Here is an 18308-nt window from a genome sequence, read left to right on the forward strand (position 1 = left end):
AATTTTATGTTTATGTAAAAAAAAGTTTGTGGGAATCAATATTGATAATAAACTGAATTGTAAACTGCACATAAAATATTCTTAACACTAAAATTTCTAAACTTTTTGCTATATTATGTAAACTCAAAAAAACTCAATTCCCTCATCGTTCCATACCTTAGTTATTGTGTGGAAATATGGGGGAATATTTACAAAACTAACAACCTATTTTGTTATTGCATAAGAAAAGCAATTGATCAGCCATGTAGAATAACTCGCTCCAACAAATACACTTTTTATTAAATTAAATATCTTAAAACTACATGATCTTGTTGATGTATGCCAACCACAACCTCATACTTCCTCAGTGTTTACAAAAGATGTTTCAAACAAGAGAATCTAGTTACAACCTCAGAGAGACTGATATGCAAAAAAAAAAAAAAAAAACATGATGAGGACTAATACAAAGATTATGAATACACTATTGATACATTTAAACAAATCTACAAGTTAAATATTATGAAAAAGTACAGGACACTTGAATGATCATCAGAAGAGACGTTAATGACAAACGCATAACAAATAATTTTGATTCTTGAAGAAGTTTAAGCTTTGTGTTTATGTGTTACCATTGTTGGTATTTGAGTATCTGTATTTTGTGCCATCTTTGGTCATATATTGTCACAGTTGTAAATGGGTTAGGCAGTTTGTTAAGTGGTCACAGCTCTACTTCCGGGTCCCGAGATGTGCAAGAAACTACAAAATACTCTTAAATACCACAATTGAATATTTCTGAAACTCAACAGAGAGTTACTGAACATACTTATTTATCAGGCCCATTAGCCAAAAATGCTGAACCTACGGCTATAAAAGTAATATTTACCAAATCGGTACATCCAGGTTAGCGGAGATAAATGCTAACGGTTACGCTAACCCCAGAAGTGGTGACTTTACCTCTTACTACTTTTTAGCAGTAGGTGCGGTATTTTTGGATAATGAGTCTGAGAAATAAGTAGGTTCAGTAACTCTTCGTTGAGTTTCATCAATATTGATTGTTTTTTGATGGAAGTCGTGACGTCACACTTAGCAAGTCTCAACTTCAGCCTAAACTCATCAGGCATCATTTAGAACTTAAAATATTTAAAGTACATGTTTTCTTATTGTATAATGTAAGAGATCTGTGTTCTAAATGTTTATGATGACCGAAGAAATAAACTACTACTACAACTACTACTACTACTACTACTACTACTACTACTACTACTACTACTACTACTACGCTGCACGTAGTAGTAGTAGTTTGATGCCAAGTCATGTGACACCTATAAATTGCACAGTGATTCATTGATACAGCGGCACCAGTATATAACTGGGTGTGACACTTTTTCAGGTCATCAGTGCTTGAAGAAATCCCAAAGCAGCTCATACAAAAATGTTCTTATTTGTGGCAGAATTGGTTTTAAACACCACATAGGCTTCTTAATGTATATAAATATGGATAAATGTCAATAAAAAAGTGTTCACATGAGAACAATGGAGATTCTTCCACATGGTCTCAAACAAATAAATATAAATAAAACGTGTCAGTTTAAAAGGCACTGTGTGTGTCAGCTCAAGTACATGGCCATTGCATTATATATTATCACTGGCCTTGTACTTGAGGTAGTTCCTCATTATCAGAGGAATGTCAAAACTGTCAATGGCTGGCTCTTTATCGGTTAATGGGATGAATCTTCGGATAGCCAGTCGAGTTTGGGACATCAGGGTTCTGGGACAAACTGCAAAGAGAAATGAAGAAAATAAATGAATGAGATCACAATGTCACAATCTGCACATTATTATTCTCCCCCCCCCCCACCTCTTTGTTGGAGCAGCAGGGCCAGCGCTTCATTCTGCTTGGTTGTCTTGTCCACGATCAGCGTGGGCAGAAACACGTTCGCCCCAAAGTCTATGAGAAGTTGAATGTTTTCCACACCGCACCCGTAGCGCAGGCACACCTCTAGGACTGTCTTGGGCTGCTTTATCCTGGCCAGCATTTTCTCATCTGTGCAATTAAAATCCGGGTTCGCCCCATGGAGGAGCAGCAGCTTAAAGCAGTCCAGATGTCCATAAACTGCAGAGATATAAAGCGGTCCCCTGCAGGCCGTGGAATTGGCGGCCCAGTCCGGGACTTTGGGTTTGACGTCCACCTCTGCCCCGTACCGCAGGAGCTCTCGGAGGACCTCGACGTCGCCCTCTCTGACCGCGGTGAATACCGGGGAGCTGTTGTTGTACTGGCTGCCGTTGGGGTCGGCTCCAGATTTGAGCAAGGCCACCACGCAGTCGAGATGTTTCCCAATGACGGCGGTGAACAGGGGAGTCTGCGCCTTCACGTCCAGGATGTCAATCTGCACTTCGACAAGACCGTAGGGCATCAGTGGTTTAAACAACACATTTGTGTAGGACATCATGAGCTTGAGGTCTGTTCACTCAGCCTACTCTTCACTATCAAACACCGATGTAACGCCATTCAATAACTGTCTTACCAAGGCTTAGACGAGTTGGTGCGTACCTGTCTGGTCTTTGTGCGTGCCCTCTGTCACGCAAAAAGAGCAAAGATGTTGTTAGGATTTGGCCTTTCCCAATGTATTCCTATATCTCCAAACGGGGTGAAGTTGGAAGCTACCTCGCTCCTCCACGGGCACACACAAAGACCAGACAGGTACGTATCAACTCGTCTAAGCTCAGGTAAGAACATATCACAGTATGGAAGAACTGTGTGCCCTCAGTCACGCAAAAAGGCCAAAGATGTTTTTAGCATTTGGCCTCTCCCAGTATATTCCTATTGCTCCAAACGGGGTGAAGTTAGAAGCGACCAAGCTCTTCCACGGGCACACACACAGACCAGACAGGTATGTATCAACTCGTCTAAGCTCAGGCAAGAACATATCTCAGTATGGAAAAACTGTGAACTATTCCTTTAACTCTGATCGGACTGAGTGAACTGGCTTTAAAGGGGGGTATTATGCAAAATGGACTTTTTCAAGCTTTACATCATGTTATTATGTCATTCCCTCATTAAAAACATGCCTGAAGTGTTGCCTTGGCACATTCACGTATTTTTGAGTAATCTGTAAAAACTCTGATGGCAGCCATTTTAGGGATAGCTTTGCCTGAGTCCTCCTAGGAACGCCCCCACCTCCTGGAGACGCCTCCGAGCTTTCGTCACCAGCCGAGTAACCAACCACTGCTCCTCAGCAGAACCCCCTCCCCACTGATGCCACAGACAGTGTGTGGAGGGGGCGTGTCGGAAAGGGTCAGAGGTTCTTAAAGAGACAGAGGCCTATTTCAAGACATTCGCTACAGCCATTTTGAGAGAGCAATTTTATACAAGGCAGTTATTCTAATTTACTGCATTTACAGACCAACAGAAATTGTAGTGTGCTATAGACTGGTGCTATGTGATTGACAAAGGCATAATACCCCCTCTTTATGTCTGCAATAAAGTACGGACAGGTTTGGGACTAGCACATACGTTACACAAGTTGGGGGTTGCATTTTCTGATTTTTCCATTTGTAAATCTTGTGCCAATGCGTATATGTGTATTCATTTAGCGTAGGTTTAAAACCAGATGTACTTCCTTTCCGCTAATTTCTTTCCAGCTAACAAACTCGAGTAGCCCATTATAGAAACCACTAAGTCCCTGCTCTTAACATTTTGGAACATTGGTTAAACAAAGTGAGTAATTTTAGTCATTAAGATAATTACGTCCATTACTCCCACATGCCAGGTTTAGCATCCCGCTCTGTCTCTCAAAAATCACTCTGAAATGTACAATTATGTTTAAAAAGTTCAACTGTTTCACCTCTGCCCCGTGTTCAAGCAGCAGCTCGAGGCACCGCAGGTGTCCCAGGGCGGCCGCCGAGCGCAGAGGGGTGACAGGCACGCCCCATCCGCTCCGAGTGTTGACGCTTTTCCTATAGGATTCCTGTGAGAGGAGCCGGGCCAGCAAAGTGACGTCGTCGCTGCTCACGGCGTTGTTCAGGGCCTGAGATTGTTCGCCGTCCTCGTCCTCCTCTTTGGGCTGCAGCAGGGAGAAGATCTTGGAAATGTCCATCAAACTCATGTTGACAGTTTGGCCCAGAATCATAGTGTTGGTGAACGGCGGGGATCGGGTGCGTCAGAGATCCTCCATCTGAGAGAAACAGGAAACAGTTGCGGTGGCTTGTATTGGTATAGAAACCAAAAATAATCCAAAAGGTTGACAAATTAGGGTTTGTCCAGGAAAGAGCCTTCATCCTTACAGCTCTGTTCTGTGTCCGCCTTAGTTTTAATGTTAGTTCTCGTGAAACAATACGATATGTGCAAAATTGTTTTGACTGAATCCATCCACGAGCCAGGTTCAGTGATTATTGTAGGGTGACCAGACTTTCTAAATTAAAATCTGGGAATTTGTTTTATCGTTTTGCTGAACGATGAAGCTGTTTTTTTTTACCTGGTTAATACTTGTAAAGATTGACATAACCAAGGCACCGACACTGGGTTTCAAGCAAAATTTGGACACTGTGATAGTTCTAAAAACTGGGGCTCCTGAGATGGAAACAGGATCAAATTGATGGTTTAGGACAGGGGTAGGCAACGTCAGGCCCGGGGGCCAAATCCGGCCCTCCAGCACAGAACCTTTGGCCCCCAATATGATTTTGAGAATTATTATTATGCAAATAAGGGATCAAATACCTGTTAAAGTACTCTAAAAATGTGAGGAATAGTGTCCTTTTATAGTGTATTTTTTAAATGTCCTCGCAGAACATCCCACTTGGTCATATATAATGTAAAACAGTGATTCTCAACAGGTGGGTCGGGACACAAAAGTGGGTTGCGAGCCCACAGGGAGCTTTTTTTCAATATTTTCCATCTGAAACTACACGGAAACACACTGGAGTCTGTTAAAATTAATATTGTTGGGTTTTTTGATCATAATTTCAGTCAACCCTCGTGTGGCCCTTAATTTTGCACCCTTTCAAGACCCTATTGTCCAAAAATGTACACTCCAAAAAAGAGCCTTAAAATAACCATTCATTCATATTTTTTTCTGCTTCTTTTTACAAAATCTTAAGTGGCTTTTGGGTCATTTTCATCGGCCGTGGGCTCCAGTGGCTTTCGGGTCAAAATGACCGAAGGCCCCATGAGGGTCTATGTCTTGTTCAATAAAAACATGTGGTAAATAGAATATTTTATAAGATATATGACCAATTACAGTTTTACTTGGTGGTACTAAAGTGGTCTCGGAGCCGGACCACTTTAGTACCACTGATGTAAAACATTGGCATTTGCACAAAATGGTTCTTTCTTTAGGCTACAATGGTGAGGTTTGGCCCTCTGTGTTTTGGCTATGATGAAAATCGTCCCTCTGCGACGCAAACTTGCCTCCCCCTGGTTTAGGAGTAATACATTAGGGACAAAGAGCTAAAAGAGAGATTGTCCTGGTCAAACTAGGGCATCAGGGCATCTGGTCTCTTAAGATGAATGTTAAAGTGTTGCAAGTGAAGAGGCAGATTATCTGGTAAACAAAAAGGCATTAAAGATGAACAGGAATCTCTGTGATCGTCTCTATAAGGATTAGATCAAAGTTTGTGCCAAGACATAAAAACAACGCATTGAAGTGTCTGAACATAACAAGAATATTGTAAACTTTAGGTGAAAGCTTATGTCACGCTACAAAAACTGAAGAAGCAAGGACACTGCTTTGAATTTAACATCCTGTAGTTGTTAAGTAGATTTTCCAAAACAAAGAGCTGGTAATGTCCTGCTAACAAAGTTTTGAGTCTGGACTAAGGAAAGGCGAGCCAGCTCTAAGTAAAGATGCACAGTGCTTCGAGATCATTTTCTTTGTAATAAATGCTTGTCATCTAATGTATGTCTTGTTTGGCTTTCACAAAGCTTACATGAAAGCCTTCACAATGTGCATTCCATGAAGAATGTGTGCATCACGTCCATGTCATCAAACTGCTTCCCATTTTGTACAACATAATGAAACTGCACCGTACTGATTTAAGATCCCTTTTTAGTTGATGGCACTGTTGTGGACCAAGTGGACTGATCTGGCATTCAGAGGGCTTTACGTTTTCAAAGGTACATGCTGTGTTCGTAGCACCTCTCAGCTTACCTCTTATGGCTCCTCAGGTGTTGTTTCCAACGTATTTCTCGACGTATTCAACTCTCCAAACGCCTCTCGGATGAAATTCAGTGGTGGCGTGGTATCCCCCGGGAGAATGGTGTGATGCCTTCAAAGACAGTGTGAAAACTGCTATCGGCCGGGCTTGTGTGTGTGTGTGTGCCGTTGCTGTTTTTGTTGTTGGGGGTGCATGTGTCTATCTGTGGCATGACCGAGGGCCTAGTGGCTCAGATTCTGGGATGGGGGTGTCTGGAGGGGGGGGTTCTCAAGGGGTGGATAGGGGGGCTAAATTTAGGTACACAGATGGGCCCTGCTAAACTTCCATTCTTGGAGAGGGGAGGGACAGGTTTATAATTAGAAAAGGTGGCAGACCAGTGACAGTCAGCTGTGCAGAGGTGATATGGAAGCGCTTGGTTTTCTCCAAATAGTATTGAAAATGGTGGGAGCCAAAGCGTTCAGTGGATTGATCAATGAGGTCAAGTTTGAGTCAATTGTGCAACTATGCAATTTAGGAAGAGTTCGCCGCCCAGGATAAGATGCCTATGAAAACTGATTTGAGTTTTCTGTTTTGTCTCTATTAACCTATGTTTGCAGATTTCGTCCAACAAGTTCAGAGAAAAATCAAAATCAAATTGATCTAGAATGTGTGTTGAAAGAGCTCCTTCGAGAGAGCAGGTTGAAAATGCAATTGATTAATACTGATTCGACTTATTCCAGATCCATTGAAGCAAAATCTCCACAAGCATGTTTCCCAATAAGCGTGCTAAGTATTTTACATTTTTGGCTTCTTGCAAAGGTGGCCGCGAATCTGTCCCCATCATTATTTATCACAGTGTTTTGCATACTGATTTGGCATAATTTGGCTGCTTATTGAGTAACTCTCTGTAAACCAGGCTTGGAATGAGCACAAAGATTCCAAGAGTGCTTCTGCGCATTTGACATCTGCATACTGTTCTATGTTACTCATGTTGAGAAGTATTGTTCAGTTTCACACCAGTCAAGTGGCGATTTGATGAAGAAAGGTTGGTAAAAGTGTATGTCTTTTCATGCATGAGAGACTTTTAGACTACTTATTTTGAGTAACTGTATTCTGGTTAAGCTACACTTTCATTTGAGAGTATTTAGAATACAGTTGCTTTCCAAATGTCAAGGGAATACACTGTACTCAATCATGAAATGTTAGCTCCATATTGCACAACAAAGAACTTTTAATGGTGACCTGGTTGTCCTCCTAAAATAAAATAAAGATTTAAAACGCTTTATGCCACAGTTCATACAAACACGGCACATCTGCGTCACATGATGCTGTATCTGCTGTGCATTTGCCAAGAGAGTTTTTGAGTTCCTAGTTAAAGCAGCACTGAGTAACTCTTGCCCCTACAGGCCATAAGCACAACTGCAGGTGTCGTAGCAAGTTGCGATTTTTACTTTTTAGTTGTCCTTGAGAGTAAATACTACGCTGACAGAAAAGGCGAAGGGACAGAGGGATATTGTTCATCCAATTTCACAATGGAATTTTTTTTTTTCACTCAAACTTAAGTGGCGCTAGCTCACAGTTAGCTTTGCCCGTTAGCCTGTTAGCTTATTCTTCGTGATTCCATTTGTGTGTATTGGTGCTCTGGTCCGGTGGCAATGAAGTTGCAATTGTGGTTTTCTGGCCAGAGACACCCCTTTAACACTTGTAATACCCCCAGAGGGACTACGGGAAGGATTTATTAAGGTAAACAAGTTACTTAGTACTGCTTTAATGGTAAGTGAGTGTTCCAGGCGTTCCAACAATCGTGGTCCTAATTTGCATAATTATACGCCATATTTATACATAAATATAATGACTATCAATGTGAAAGTACTCTTAAAGTATTCAAATAACAGTACTCTGATTAGACAAAGTAACGTTACAGTAATACATTACAGAATATATTTTAAGGCAAGTATTCAGTAACTAAAAACAATTTCAAAGTATTCTTCCCAACACTGCGAGAGGATATATATTGATATTCCACACAAAGGATGGATTCGTGGCGACTGTCCTGTACTCACTTGGAAAAGGTCAACAAAAAAAAACTAAACTACAGAAAGCTTCAGAAGAGGTAAAAGCATGCACACACCTATTTACCGACTAAATCACAATCAACTGCAACAATGTCATATAAAATTATACTATATTATTTAAAAAAAAGCAAAACATATGTGCAGTTGGCAGAAAAAACTCTTGACCGAGATAGATCCCACTGCTCCAGATCTGGATCCCCAGGACACATTTTCCAATGTGGATAAAAAAAATCAAAAAATGTCGACAAATGAAATACCATGAAGTCTCAGAATCTCAACACAAGATACTTTGCTGCTGCGCTAAGTGACATCTGATGTGAATAAATATTTAGGTGTGCATCTGATCATGTGTCTGTCGCTGTTGTCACTGTTTTTCCCACATTGGCGGCGCAGCACGAGGAAGTGGTTGGGAGTCTGTCAGCTGTTAGTCTGAGCGAGGCTTTAGTGGAGGCTCCTCGCAGTCAGCTGTCCCCCTGCCAAACCCGCTGCCTTCATGTGCGCGCAAAGGGGAAACAGTCTAACAACGCACCACATTTTTTAAGCAGATGGCACAGGCCGAGCCCGCGCACGGGATTTTTGGAATACTGAGGTTTTAGATCAGATTTGGGGCTGCACCTGAGGGAGAAGAAATCTTGGTTGGGGGTAATTTAGCACAGTGTAAACCAATTATTCTCACACTTCAAGCCACATAAAATATTTCACCTTCCAATTACCACAAGGACTCAGTCAAATCAGGACTAAACCAGGAGCAAAAAGGGTTTTACACATTTATAATTTAGTCATGCTTTTAAGGGCCTATACCTTATCTTTTTTGTTTATTAACAGTAACACATTTTCCCAATTCTTCACAGTGATGACTTTATTTTCAGGGTCACAGCCACAGAAATGCTGCAAGACCCAAGCCTACACATTCATACTATTGTTATGACTTATCATTAGATGCACAGTATTTTCCACAATTATGTGAGTTTACAAGATATTGGAGGTGAATATAGAAATTAGAAAAAACATCAGTTTCTCCTGGGAACTGGACACACACAAAAAAGATTTAAGTATTTTTACTTCTTTGACTTAGTGAAAGGGTTGAAATAAACACATGAGATTGTATTTATTTTGTTGTATTTATCCTTTATGATATGTCCATTGTAGAGGACACCACAGCCCTCACACACCTGTGTTTCCACTGGTGTTTGGGGTGTGTGTGTGTGTGTGTGTGTGTGTGTGTGTGTGTGTGTGTGTGTGTGTGTGTGTGTTACAGAGCAGTGATGGGGTCTGTTTTAGAAATCACACAAAGTGCTCACACACAAGCCCTTTTCTTAATAACCCGTGGGTTCTTCCCCATAATGGACACTAGTGCCACAGACCCAGACCTGCTGTGTTTTCAGCTGATGCTTCTGGACCTTCTGCTCATCTTCTCACAACTCCAAGTCTGAATCTACTGCCACTAATTCAAACTGTTCTTATGTTCTGAAAACACATTTTGTCCTGGCGTCCATTACGAAGGACATAAAGGGCTTAAATGTAAAAAATATTGGTAAACGTTTTATTTACAGTAGTTTAAAAAAAAGAGACCCTTCTCTACAAGAGTGATGTGGTTATCTATTGATGTGGTTCTTTATCTGATTTTCAAAAACTAGCTCTCTAACATTGGGTTCATAAAATCTGATGAAAACTTTGAAGGAAAGCCTCAAACAGCCACCCCAACACATTATATATTGTTAGAAAGCTTTGGGTATCCTCTGTGCATGACAACAGGATTCAAATAGACTTGACCAATGGCCACTACAGAGGACACAAATGCATGGGCTGGGTCTCAGGAGGAGAAGGCCTTTAAGATAGACATTTCTGGTTTGGCCATGCTGCCTATTGTAGATGCTTTTTTGTTGTGTTTTGATCTAGATCTACTTGGAAGAGACAATATTTAATGACGTGATACATGGTGGTTGGTCAGTTTTGATTTGCATTGTTGTTTAAGTCCTTATAAAACAAACCCATTTGAGCTTCGGTTTTAGTTGGTTCAGCTCCCGACTTAGTACTTTATTCTTAGCTTATTCTTATCCAGTTTGGTCTTGCCCTTAGGATTTGTCCTGTTTTCTTACAACAAACACGCAAGAACATTTGCGCTCTCCGGTGCGTACACCCATGGACACGAGAGCCTGCATTCTGGGCTTTGTTGCGTGTTTTTCCCCCCGTTTCTCTAAAAGCCCAAACTCTCTCACAATTTTGCATGCGAGCTGCGGAGGTACTATCACAGAAAGGGGTGTACTGAAAAGCAATTTGACATTTTGTTCAAAGAGAAGTCGAGCCCTTTGAAAAGACGTGTTGATTTTGTTTTACATGTGTTGCACTATTGTAGCAAAAAAAAAGATTCAGTCCCTTTCTAGCTGTCGATGGGGGTTTTACTGTGTTGGCTAAATCAGATTTACTTTTATATATAGATGTGAACCTTAATAAAAAATGGCACTTACTTTTGTAGGAAAGAGTATAATAACAGCACTATGTTTAATTGTATGAATCAGAATCAATTCATTTATAACAAAGGTGAAATTCAAAAGAGAAGAAATGATATCACTCTCAGAGACGGTCTTTTTTGTTTCATTGCTCTGTACTCCAGTCCCACAGTGAGCTGGCTGGACATCAGGTTTCCAGTCAAAAGAGCGACTAATAAACACTATGCTGCACTTTCTTCAAGGCCCATAAACCTAAATGTCATAGCCTAAATGATCAAATACTGTGTTTTATTTGTACAAAGCCTTCAGTTTTAGAGCATAAAACAAAAAAAGTTACACACTGAATAAAAAAATAAAAAAAAGTAGGCTAATATTGAATGTTTTGGGTGGTTTTATTTGCTTGTCTGCTGTGTGATCAAAGAGAAACATCTGGAGTCAGGCAGTTCTGAGCAAGAAAAGTAAAGGCATGAATTAATAGCGTGTTTCCCGTTTCCTTCCGTGTGTCCTCTTTACCCCGAGCACATTTTCTCCAACACGGCTAAAAAAAAATGACAAAAAGCAAGGGGGAAAAAAAGCCATGAGGAATGACAAAAATGCGGCGACAAAAAAACTCGTTGTCAGTTTTGTAGGTCTCAGCTTTCAAATGAGGCGTTACTCTCTGGCCTATGTAGGCAGTGAGCTCCAGTCGAGAAGGTTTTAGATTTAGGTAAAGCTGGAGAAAATGTGCTCGGTTAAGGCGAAGGGTAAGAGGTTAACTAAAGTATAGCCTATTCGTTCTGGTCATGGTGAGACCGGGGCCACGCGTTGACATTAAACTGCAATACCGCTTTTGAACACCAGATGACAGTGGCGCATCGACTGCAGGAAACGCGAGTCCGGTGAGTTGTTACAGAAGAAAGTGCATTCATATACCACGTGCATTATGTCAGTAGTACTAATTAATTATTCATTTATCTGAAATAGTCTACTTTGAATCGACAGACTTGGCGTTGTTATTAGGATAGTGTTTAAGCCGTAAACAAAGTCTGGCTTATTGAATAGTAATCGGACAAGCTCTAGCCAATCTTTAGTGGACCAGATAATGAAAAAAAAAAAAAAAGTACTGCTTTAACGAAGGAACAGGGCCGACTGACCAAAAAGGGTCAAGTAGTATCAAGGAGGACCGCTTCGGATGGCACAGTTTACGCAAGGTTTACGCACGGCCAAGCCCACCTGATGCGCCAAGGATAAAAAACTTTCAAGGTAAGTACGCATCCGTGCCCTCGTTGTGGGGATGATGCGATTCACGTGACACGATCCGACACCGGGGGGGTCACTTTTATTTGGGAAAAAATGGTCCCTCCCCCGTCCCACTCATGTGCGTCTTTCTGCGTTGTTAGGCTGGCGCGCAGAGGTGGAGCTTGGCGATGTCCCGTCTGTGCCTGAGAGGAGAGGAGTGTGAGCTGAAACAGACATCACTGACCTTGACATATTTTATCAGCGGAAAGGCACAGCCACGGTTCCCAACTGTGAAGGACAAGCAGACTAAACACGTCTGAGTAGGGGTAAGTGATAGGAAGTAGTTCAGAGCCACACTGCACCTATTTTGGCAGTAATTAATTGAACAATATTGGCATAGTCTACAGTATAATGGAAGAAATGGCATCCAGAGTAAAGGGCAAGTGAAAAATGTGCCAAGGGTTTCTGGCCCTTAGTCTGATTAGGACAGATCAGGGTAAATCAGGGGCGGACTGGCCATATGTCCATTCTGGAAGAGCACAGAAGGGCCACTGGCTCTCGGGCCACCGGTCTGGCCTCTCCATTTTCTCCTCTTATCCCCCGCCTTAACTGAGCTTTACCTAAATCTTAAAGCTTAAAGGAATAGGCCACCGTTTTTACATACTAAGATATGTTCTTACCTTACTTTAGACGTGTTAATATATCCCCGTATGGTCTTTGTCCGTGCGCTCTGTCACGCAAACGGAGCACATACGCAGCCTCTCCCAGTTGTCACATAGCTCCGAAAAAGCTCACGATAGAAGCTACCAAGCTCTTCCACGTGTTCCCTATTTAAATAAAGTTACGTGAAGTGTTTTCATGCGAAGTATATTTACACAGAAATGTAACATGTCGATTTTATAAGCAAATAAAAAGGTGGACTATATTGTGAGGCGTAATGATACGAGGAGCAAAGCGTCCGCGTAGTAACTCCTAAAGACTCCCCCCGCTCACTTCCGTCAATGACCTTTAGGAGTTACTGCGCGGACGTTTTACTCCTCGTATCATTACGCCTCACAATATAGTCCCCCTTTTTATTTGCTTATAAAATCGACATGTTACATTTCTGTGTAAATATACTTCGCATGAAAACACTTCACGTAACTTTATTTAAATAGGGAACACGTGGAAGAGCTTGGTAGCTTCTATCGTGAGCTTTTTCGGAGCTATGTGACATGTGGGAGAGGCTGCGTATGTGCTCCGTTTGCGTGACAGAGCGCGCGGACAAAGACCAGACGGGGATATATTAACTCGACTAAAGTGAGGTAAGAACATATTTTAGTATGTAAAAACGGTGGCCTATTCCTTTAAGAGAAAAGAATCAAAATAGCGACGAAAATGTGGATGAAAACAGAACAAAAATGTGCCAGAAAAGGAAGAAAAAAGTGACAAAAAAAACGTGACGAAAACACAACAAAGCAATGGAAAAAAGCAATGAAAAAAAGCACCAAAATAGCCACAAAAACACAATACGAAAGTGACACAAAAGTGATGAGAACACAACGAATACACAACAAAAAAGTGATGAAAAAGCAACAAAAACATGACAAAAATGCGGCGACAACGTGACAAAAAGTTTCAATCGCTTTTGTAGATCTTAGCTTTCAAATCAGGCATTACACTGTTGCTCTTCGGTCAAGAAGCTTTTAGATTCGGGTAAAGCCAAACTGGAGAAAATCCACTCGGTTAAGGGTTAAATATGACTTTGTGGAAGTGTTGCAGTGTTGGGCCAGGCTGGTCCAGAGTCCAGGGCCGTTTTCCAGTCCCAGTCCGCCCCTGGGGTGAATGGGAGAGACATTCAGCAAATTGTTGAAGCCACACACTTTTCTGTGAGAAGAATCATACACACTTGTGCCACACTTGGATTCTTTAACGCATTATTACACGGAGACTATAAATGACATTGCACTAAAGTTAAATTAGAAGCTACTTCCTTAAAAGATATTTTAAGATCTTGGTCAAACCCAACCCAGACTAGGCTTAAGCAATATTCTGTACAATAGACTTAAAATGAAGGCTTCTGATAGTTGATTAAGTCAGAAATGTATTAGCAAAAGCAGCACACAAATACTTTTTTTTATCCTGAAATCTCTCATAACCTTGGATTATATTATAGTAGGAAATATGCATAAACCTAATCATATCCTGCCATGATTTTCCTTTGTTATGACCCGTCAGTGTAAAGCACACGTGCATTTCTTTGAGTTTCTTCGTATATTTTTATAAGAAAAGACATTCCCGAACAGCTCTTCAAACATTCTCTCCGCCTCAGGGCAATTTTTTTTTGTTACCCCTTTAAACCCTCCTAAAATGCCGACCGATGCCCCTGGCGGGCTCTGGGAGGAACTATTTGGTAAAACACGTGCGGGTCACAGCAACCTGCGGTTCCCCCGGCAACGGCAGAGGAACGTGGAGTTGCCGGGGCAACAGCAGAAATGAGGGGTTACCCTGACAAAACCGCTACAGGAACTCATTTAGACGGACCGCGCTGTCCTTTTTCAGACAGATAGCGGCAGACATGACAGCCACTGTATTAACGCACTGAAAGGAACATACTCCAACTTCACTCTGCTGCTGTATTTTGACACACCCAGATTTTTTTTCTCTTACTCTAAACAATGATTCATAAGTTGGCAATGTGTGTGGTGAGTTGGTTATTACCAAGTTTCACCAAGGTGTGAGTTACAATAGTACTTGTAAAACAACCGGGAGACAATCTGGAAATTATAGGTGTTGATCAAAAGAAAGTAAAGCCGGTAGGGCAGGATCGTGCGCACGAGGGCTGGGACGATCCGTTTTTGTCACGCTCCTAAACGTATCACCGTACTCAGGGGGCCGATCTGATACGTAGTGCGATACAGTAATATGATAACTAACATGTTTGGGGGAGACCGGGGCTATTTGTCATGCGGGGTTATTTGTCACATTGCTTTTTTTAGCCACACTAGAGGGCGCTGTATAGATACAGACGCCATCTCGTCATAGAAGGGGGCGTGGCTTCGCCGAGGGGAAAAATAGAATCTTCAGAGAAACACAATTTTCCACTCTTTTAAGCCATTTTCTGGTGGAATATGAAGTTATTTATCACACATAAGTAAAGTCAAGTGTAAATCGGGCCCATATGGATATTTTCTCACAGCACATTGTTCAGTAGAAGTGAAATAACGGCAGTTGTAGCTCGCTCTAGCTAACAGTTAGCATTAGCCCGATGCTAACATGTAGCATCATGTTAGCATTCTCCGTTTTTTATGTGTTTATGGGTCGTTGAACCACTTTGCTCCTCTCCATGTCTTTGCTTCTTTATTTAGTAGAAAACTATATTTATAATTCAGCATTTTTTAAAGTAGTTTAGAAAGTTTCGATTTTTCTCCAAATTGTTTTCCCCCTTAACTGTTTTCAAACATGACCTTACATGGGCGATTCCAGAGATGCCGTCTGTATGGTATTCCTCTTCTCCTCCAATAATAATTTTCTCATTTGGACATGAGGACAGGGCACATTTGAATAGTTTTTTGCCTTTTCCCAAACTTTAATGTTATTCCTGTAGTGAGAGCTTTCCTTTTATTAGAGCCAGAAACAAAAGACACAGATGTTGATTTGAGCCATTTTAGAGCTAACATGCTAAAGCCGTTTGTTTGCTAGCTTATAGTCTTAAAGTGGACACTCAGGGTTATTTGTCACAAAATACTGAGGGGTTATTTGTCACATGGGGTAAAAACACGGTGGGACATTTTTTTTCTTTTGTGTATAATATGTCTTTCTGATCACTTAATTTTAACATTAGCTTTTATAGAGGCCGTATGTTTGGGTAATTTTTAGTGAATTTGTACATTTTACACCTTAGAGAGCATTTTGCAAAAAAATTCAACAGTTAGTTAAAATGAGTGTCATGAACACATATGGCATTGTGACTGTTTTAAAACATATTTTGTCCTTTTATCTCAAAAAGCAAAAAAGTTATGAAGGTTTATCAAACTTCATGTTAACATAACAAACTCCCTTAAAAACAATAGTGACAACCAACCCCAAACATTGTGACAACTTGCCCCGCATATGGGGCACATTGTCGATTTTGTTGTGTTGTGACGGTTGATAACTATTAATTGCAATATGATAGAGAAAAGAGAGCAGGGTCTACTTCAGGTCAAGGGTTAAAGCTTTCATTTAATGCAGGTCTGACTCTTGTGGGATTTTCTGTTGATGTGCAGCAAACTATAGAAAAGTGTGACAAATAGCCCCGGTCTCTCTACCTTGAAAGAGAGAGAAGTGCATTAACACACTGAAGAGTAATGATAAAAATTCTTATTATTAAAAGTATTGCGATACTTCATAAAGTATCAATTCTTGCAGCAAAACGTATTGCAATCAGATCCGATATTATGTTTTTGCTATATTAGGTGGCAATATATCCATAACAAAATATAAAGGTGAAACTCGGAAAATTAGAATATCGTTCAAGGTAATTTATTTCTGTAATTTAACTTAAAATGTGAAACTAATACATGATATACTGTAGACTCATTAAATGCAAAGTGACAAACTGTATGTCAAGCCTTATATGTTATCATTTTTGATGATGATGGCTGACAGTCCATTTTCAAACTATTCTAATTTTATGATTTTTAAGTTTGTTTTTTTACAAGCCGAGCCATAATAATCAAAATTATAACAAATAAAGGCTATACATATCTCACTTTGCATGTAATGAGTCTATATCATGTATTAGTTTCACAGTTTAGGTCTAGTTTTCCGAGTTTCACCTGTATTAATAAGCGAATCGCCATGACTCAGATTCTTTTGCAGATCGTCTAAACAAAGACCATAAGTTAATAATGAGCAGGAGTTTTCTTTTGTCATAATTTTCCTAGTTTTGTTCCATTTCAGTCTTGTTTTGGTCTTAATACTTTAAAGTGAAATGTATAAACTGTAAATAATAACATTTTTCATTACATTTAACAGAACGCACTGTGTTAAATAATTCCGTAAAAAGTCATATTGATATGGTATTATTCGAGATAGTTTTATTGTTCAGGCCTACATGGCAATGTTTGCAGAAAGTCAGTTCCTGTCAGTTTCCTTATAGAGCCAAGTTAAACAAAAAAGAGCATAAGTAATTGTTCAATGCCGCCGGGTTTGATTGCCATGACAAAAGGGCCTGACTAGCTCTTTTGCTTTTGTGGTTTTGATCCAAAGTTTTATTGCTGGAAGGCTATACTGTGCAGAGCATGATCTTAATTTGATGGTAGGAACCAGGATGTTACCTCTTCCGGCAGTTGCATAACAAAACAGAGCTAGTGTTGATCAAACAGAAGGAACAATGTTATAGTGTAGAGTAAAGGCTCTGGGTCAAATCAGGGCATGAACTGAGTCCAAAATAGAAAATACATTTAACAAACTATGTCTAAACTGGGTGTAAAACTATGTCTAAACAAGAACAATACATACTCTAAGTTAAACGCATTACGAAAGCCTAAATAAATGATCTCTACTTCAAAATATCTACAATTACACGTGACCCTGGGTACCACACACACAGATTTGTGAAACACTGGGATTGAGCAAGCATTTAAAGGTACACTGCGTAACATTTTGGACCATACTGTTGCCGGCAAAACAAAACATGTTCCCACACATGTTCAACACAGAAAATGCTATTACTGCAGTGGGTAATCAAAGAATGGATTTGGATGAGAAACTAACCTGTTTAAATCTCAAATTCCACTGCCTTTAGTCACATCTCCAAGGAAACCTGCTGGAGACGTACCCACTCCCGGTAAAATTTACAGTCATATCTTAGGAGAGTTGAGCCTCATGCATGTTTGTTTGCACATTTATGAGGTATTTTTCAATTATGAAAATATCTGTCATAAAATAAATGCTTGTATTTCAATTTTATTTATTGGGTAAAATACTACGCGGTGTGGCTTTAATGTCCTAACCTTTTCGGGACAACACCTGGGGGACCATTTTCTAGACTTTGTTCTTGTTAGAACCCAACGTGAAAGACATGTCGTGTCATACATTTTGTCACTCAAATTGCCCCTAGAGGGTGAACGTGGGAGCGAATGATGTCTGTTTGTGATATCATTTTTCCAGCCTTATTACTACTACTTCACTAAACCGACACAGCCCCTAAAGTTGCTGCATGGGTGTTTGCACAAGTTGCTGGTTAATGTGCCATTTTCCTCGTGCCTGCACAGACCACGCTTGCTAAAACAACACACGCTGGATTATTTAGTACAAAACATCAATTTATTTTTTACGACTATAATAAAGTTAAGACACATGTAAAGCAAAAGAGCCTTGTTTTATAGCCACCAAAACATTGTAAACATCAAAACAGCAAAGCCTTAAAGTTATTCCCTTTTTTTAGAAAAACACAAAACACCTGAATCTTGGCACAGAAACATCCACA

The 18308-nt window shown here is 40.4% G+C and overlaps 1 protein-coding gene across 1 annotated transcript; it reads right to left on the bottom strand.

The window, feature by feature from the left end:
* Positions 1 to 1611: 1611 nt before the first annotated feature.
* Positions 1612 to 4111, bottom strand: LOC306963466 (ankyrin repeat and SOCS box protein 12-like; the record flags this gene model as incomplete). Its single annotated transcript, XM_079557037.1, has 3 exons — positions 3825 to 4111; positions 1838 to 2366; positions 1612 to 1757 (listed from the first exon to the last, which is right to left on the bottom strand). Exons 1-3 carry the CDS (start codon positions 4107 to 4109, stop codon positions 1612 to 1614), a joined length of 960 nt encoding a protein of 319 aa, XP_079413163.1. The 5' UTR covers positions 4110 to 4111.
* Between the last annotated feature and the right edge of the window lie 14197 nt (positions 4112 to 18308).

The sequence above is a fragment of the Gobius niger genome (assembly GCF_951799975.1).
Source record: "Gobius niger genome assembly, chromosome: 5".
NCBI classification, from domain to species: domain Eukaryota; kingdom Metazoa; phylum Chordata; class Actinopteri; order Gobiiformes; family Gobiidae; genus Gobius; species Gobius niger.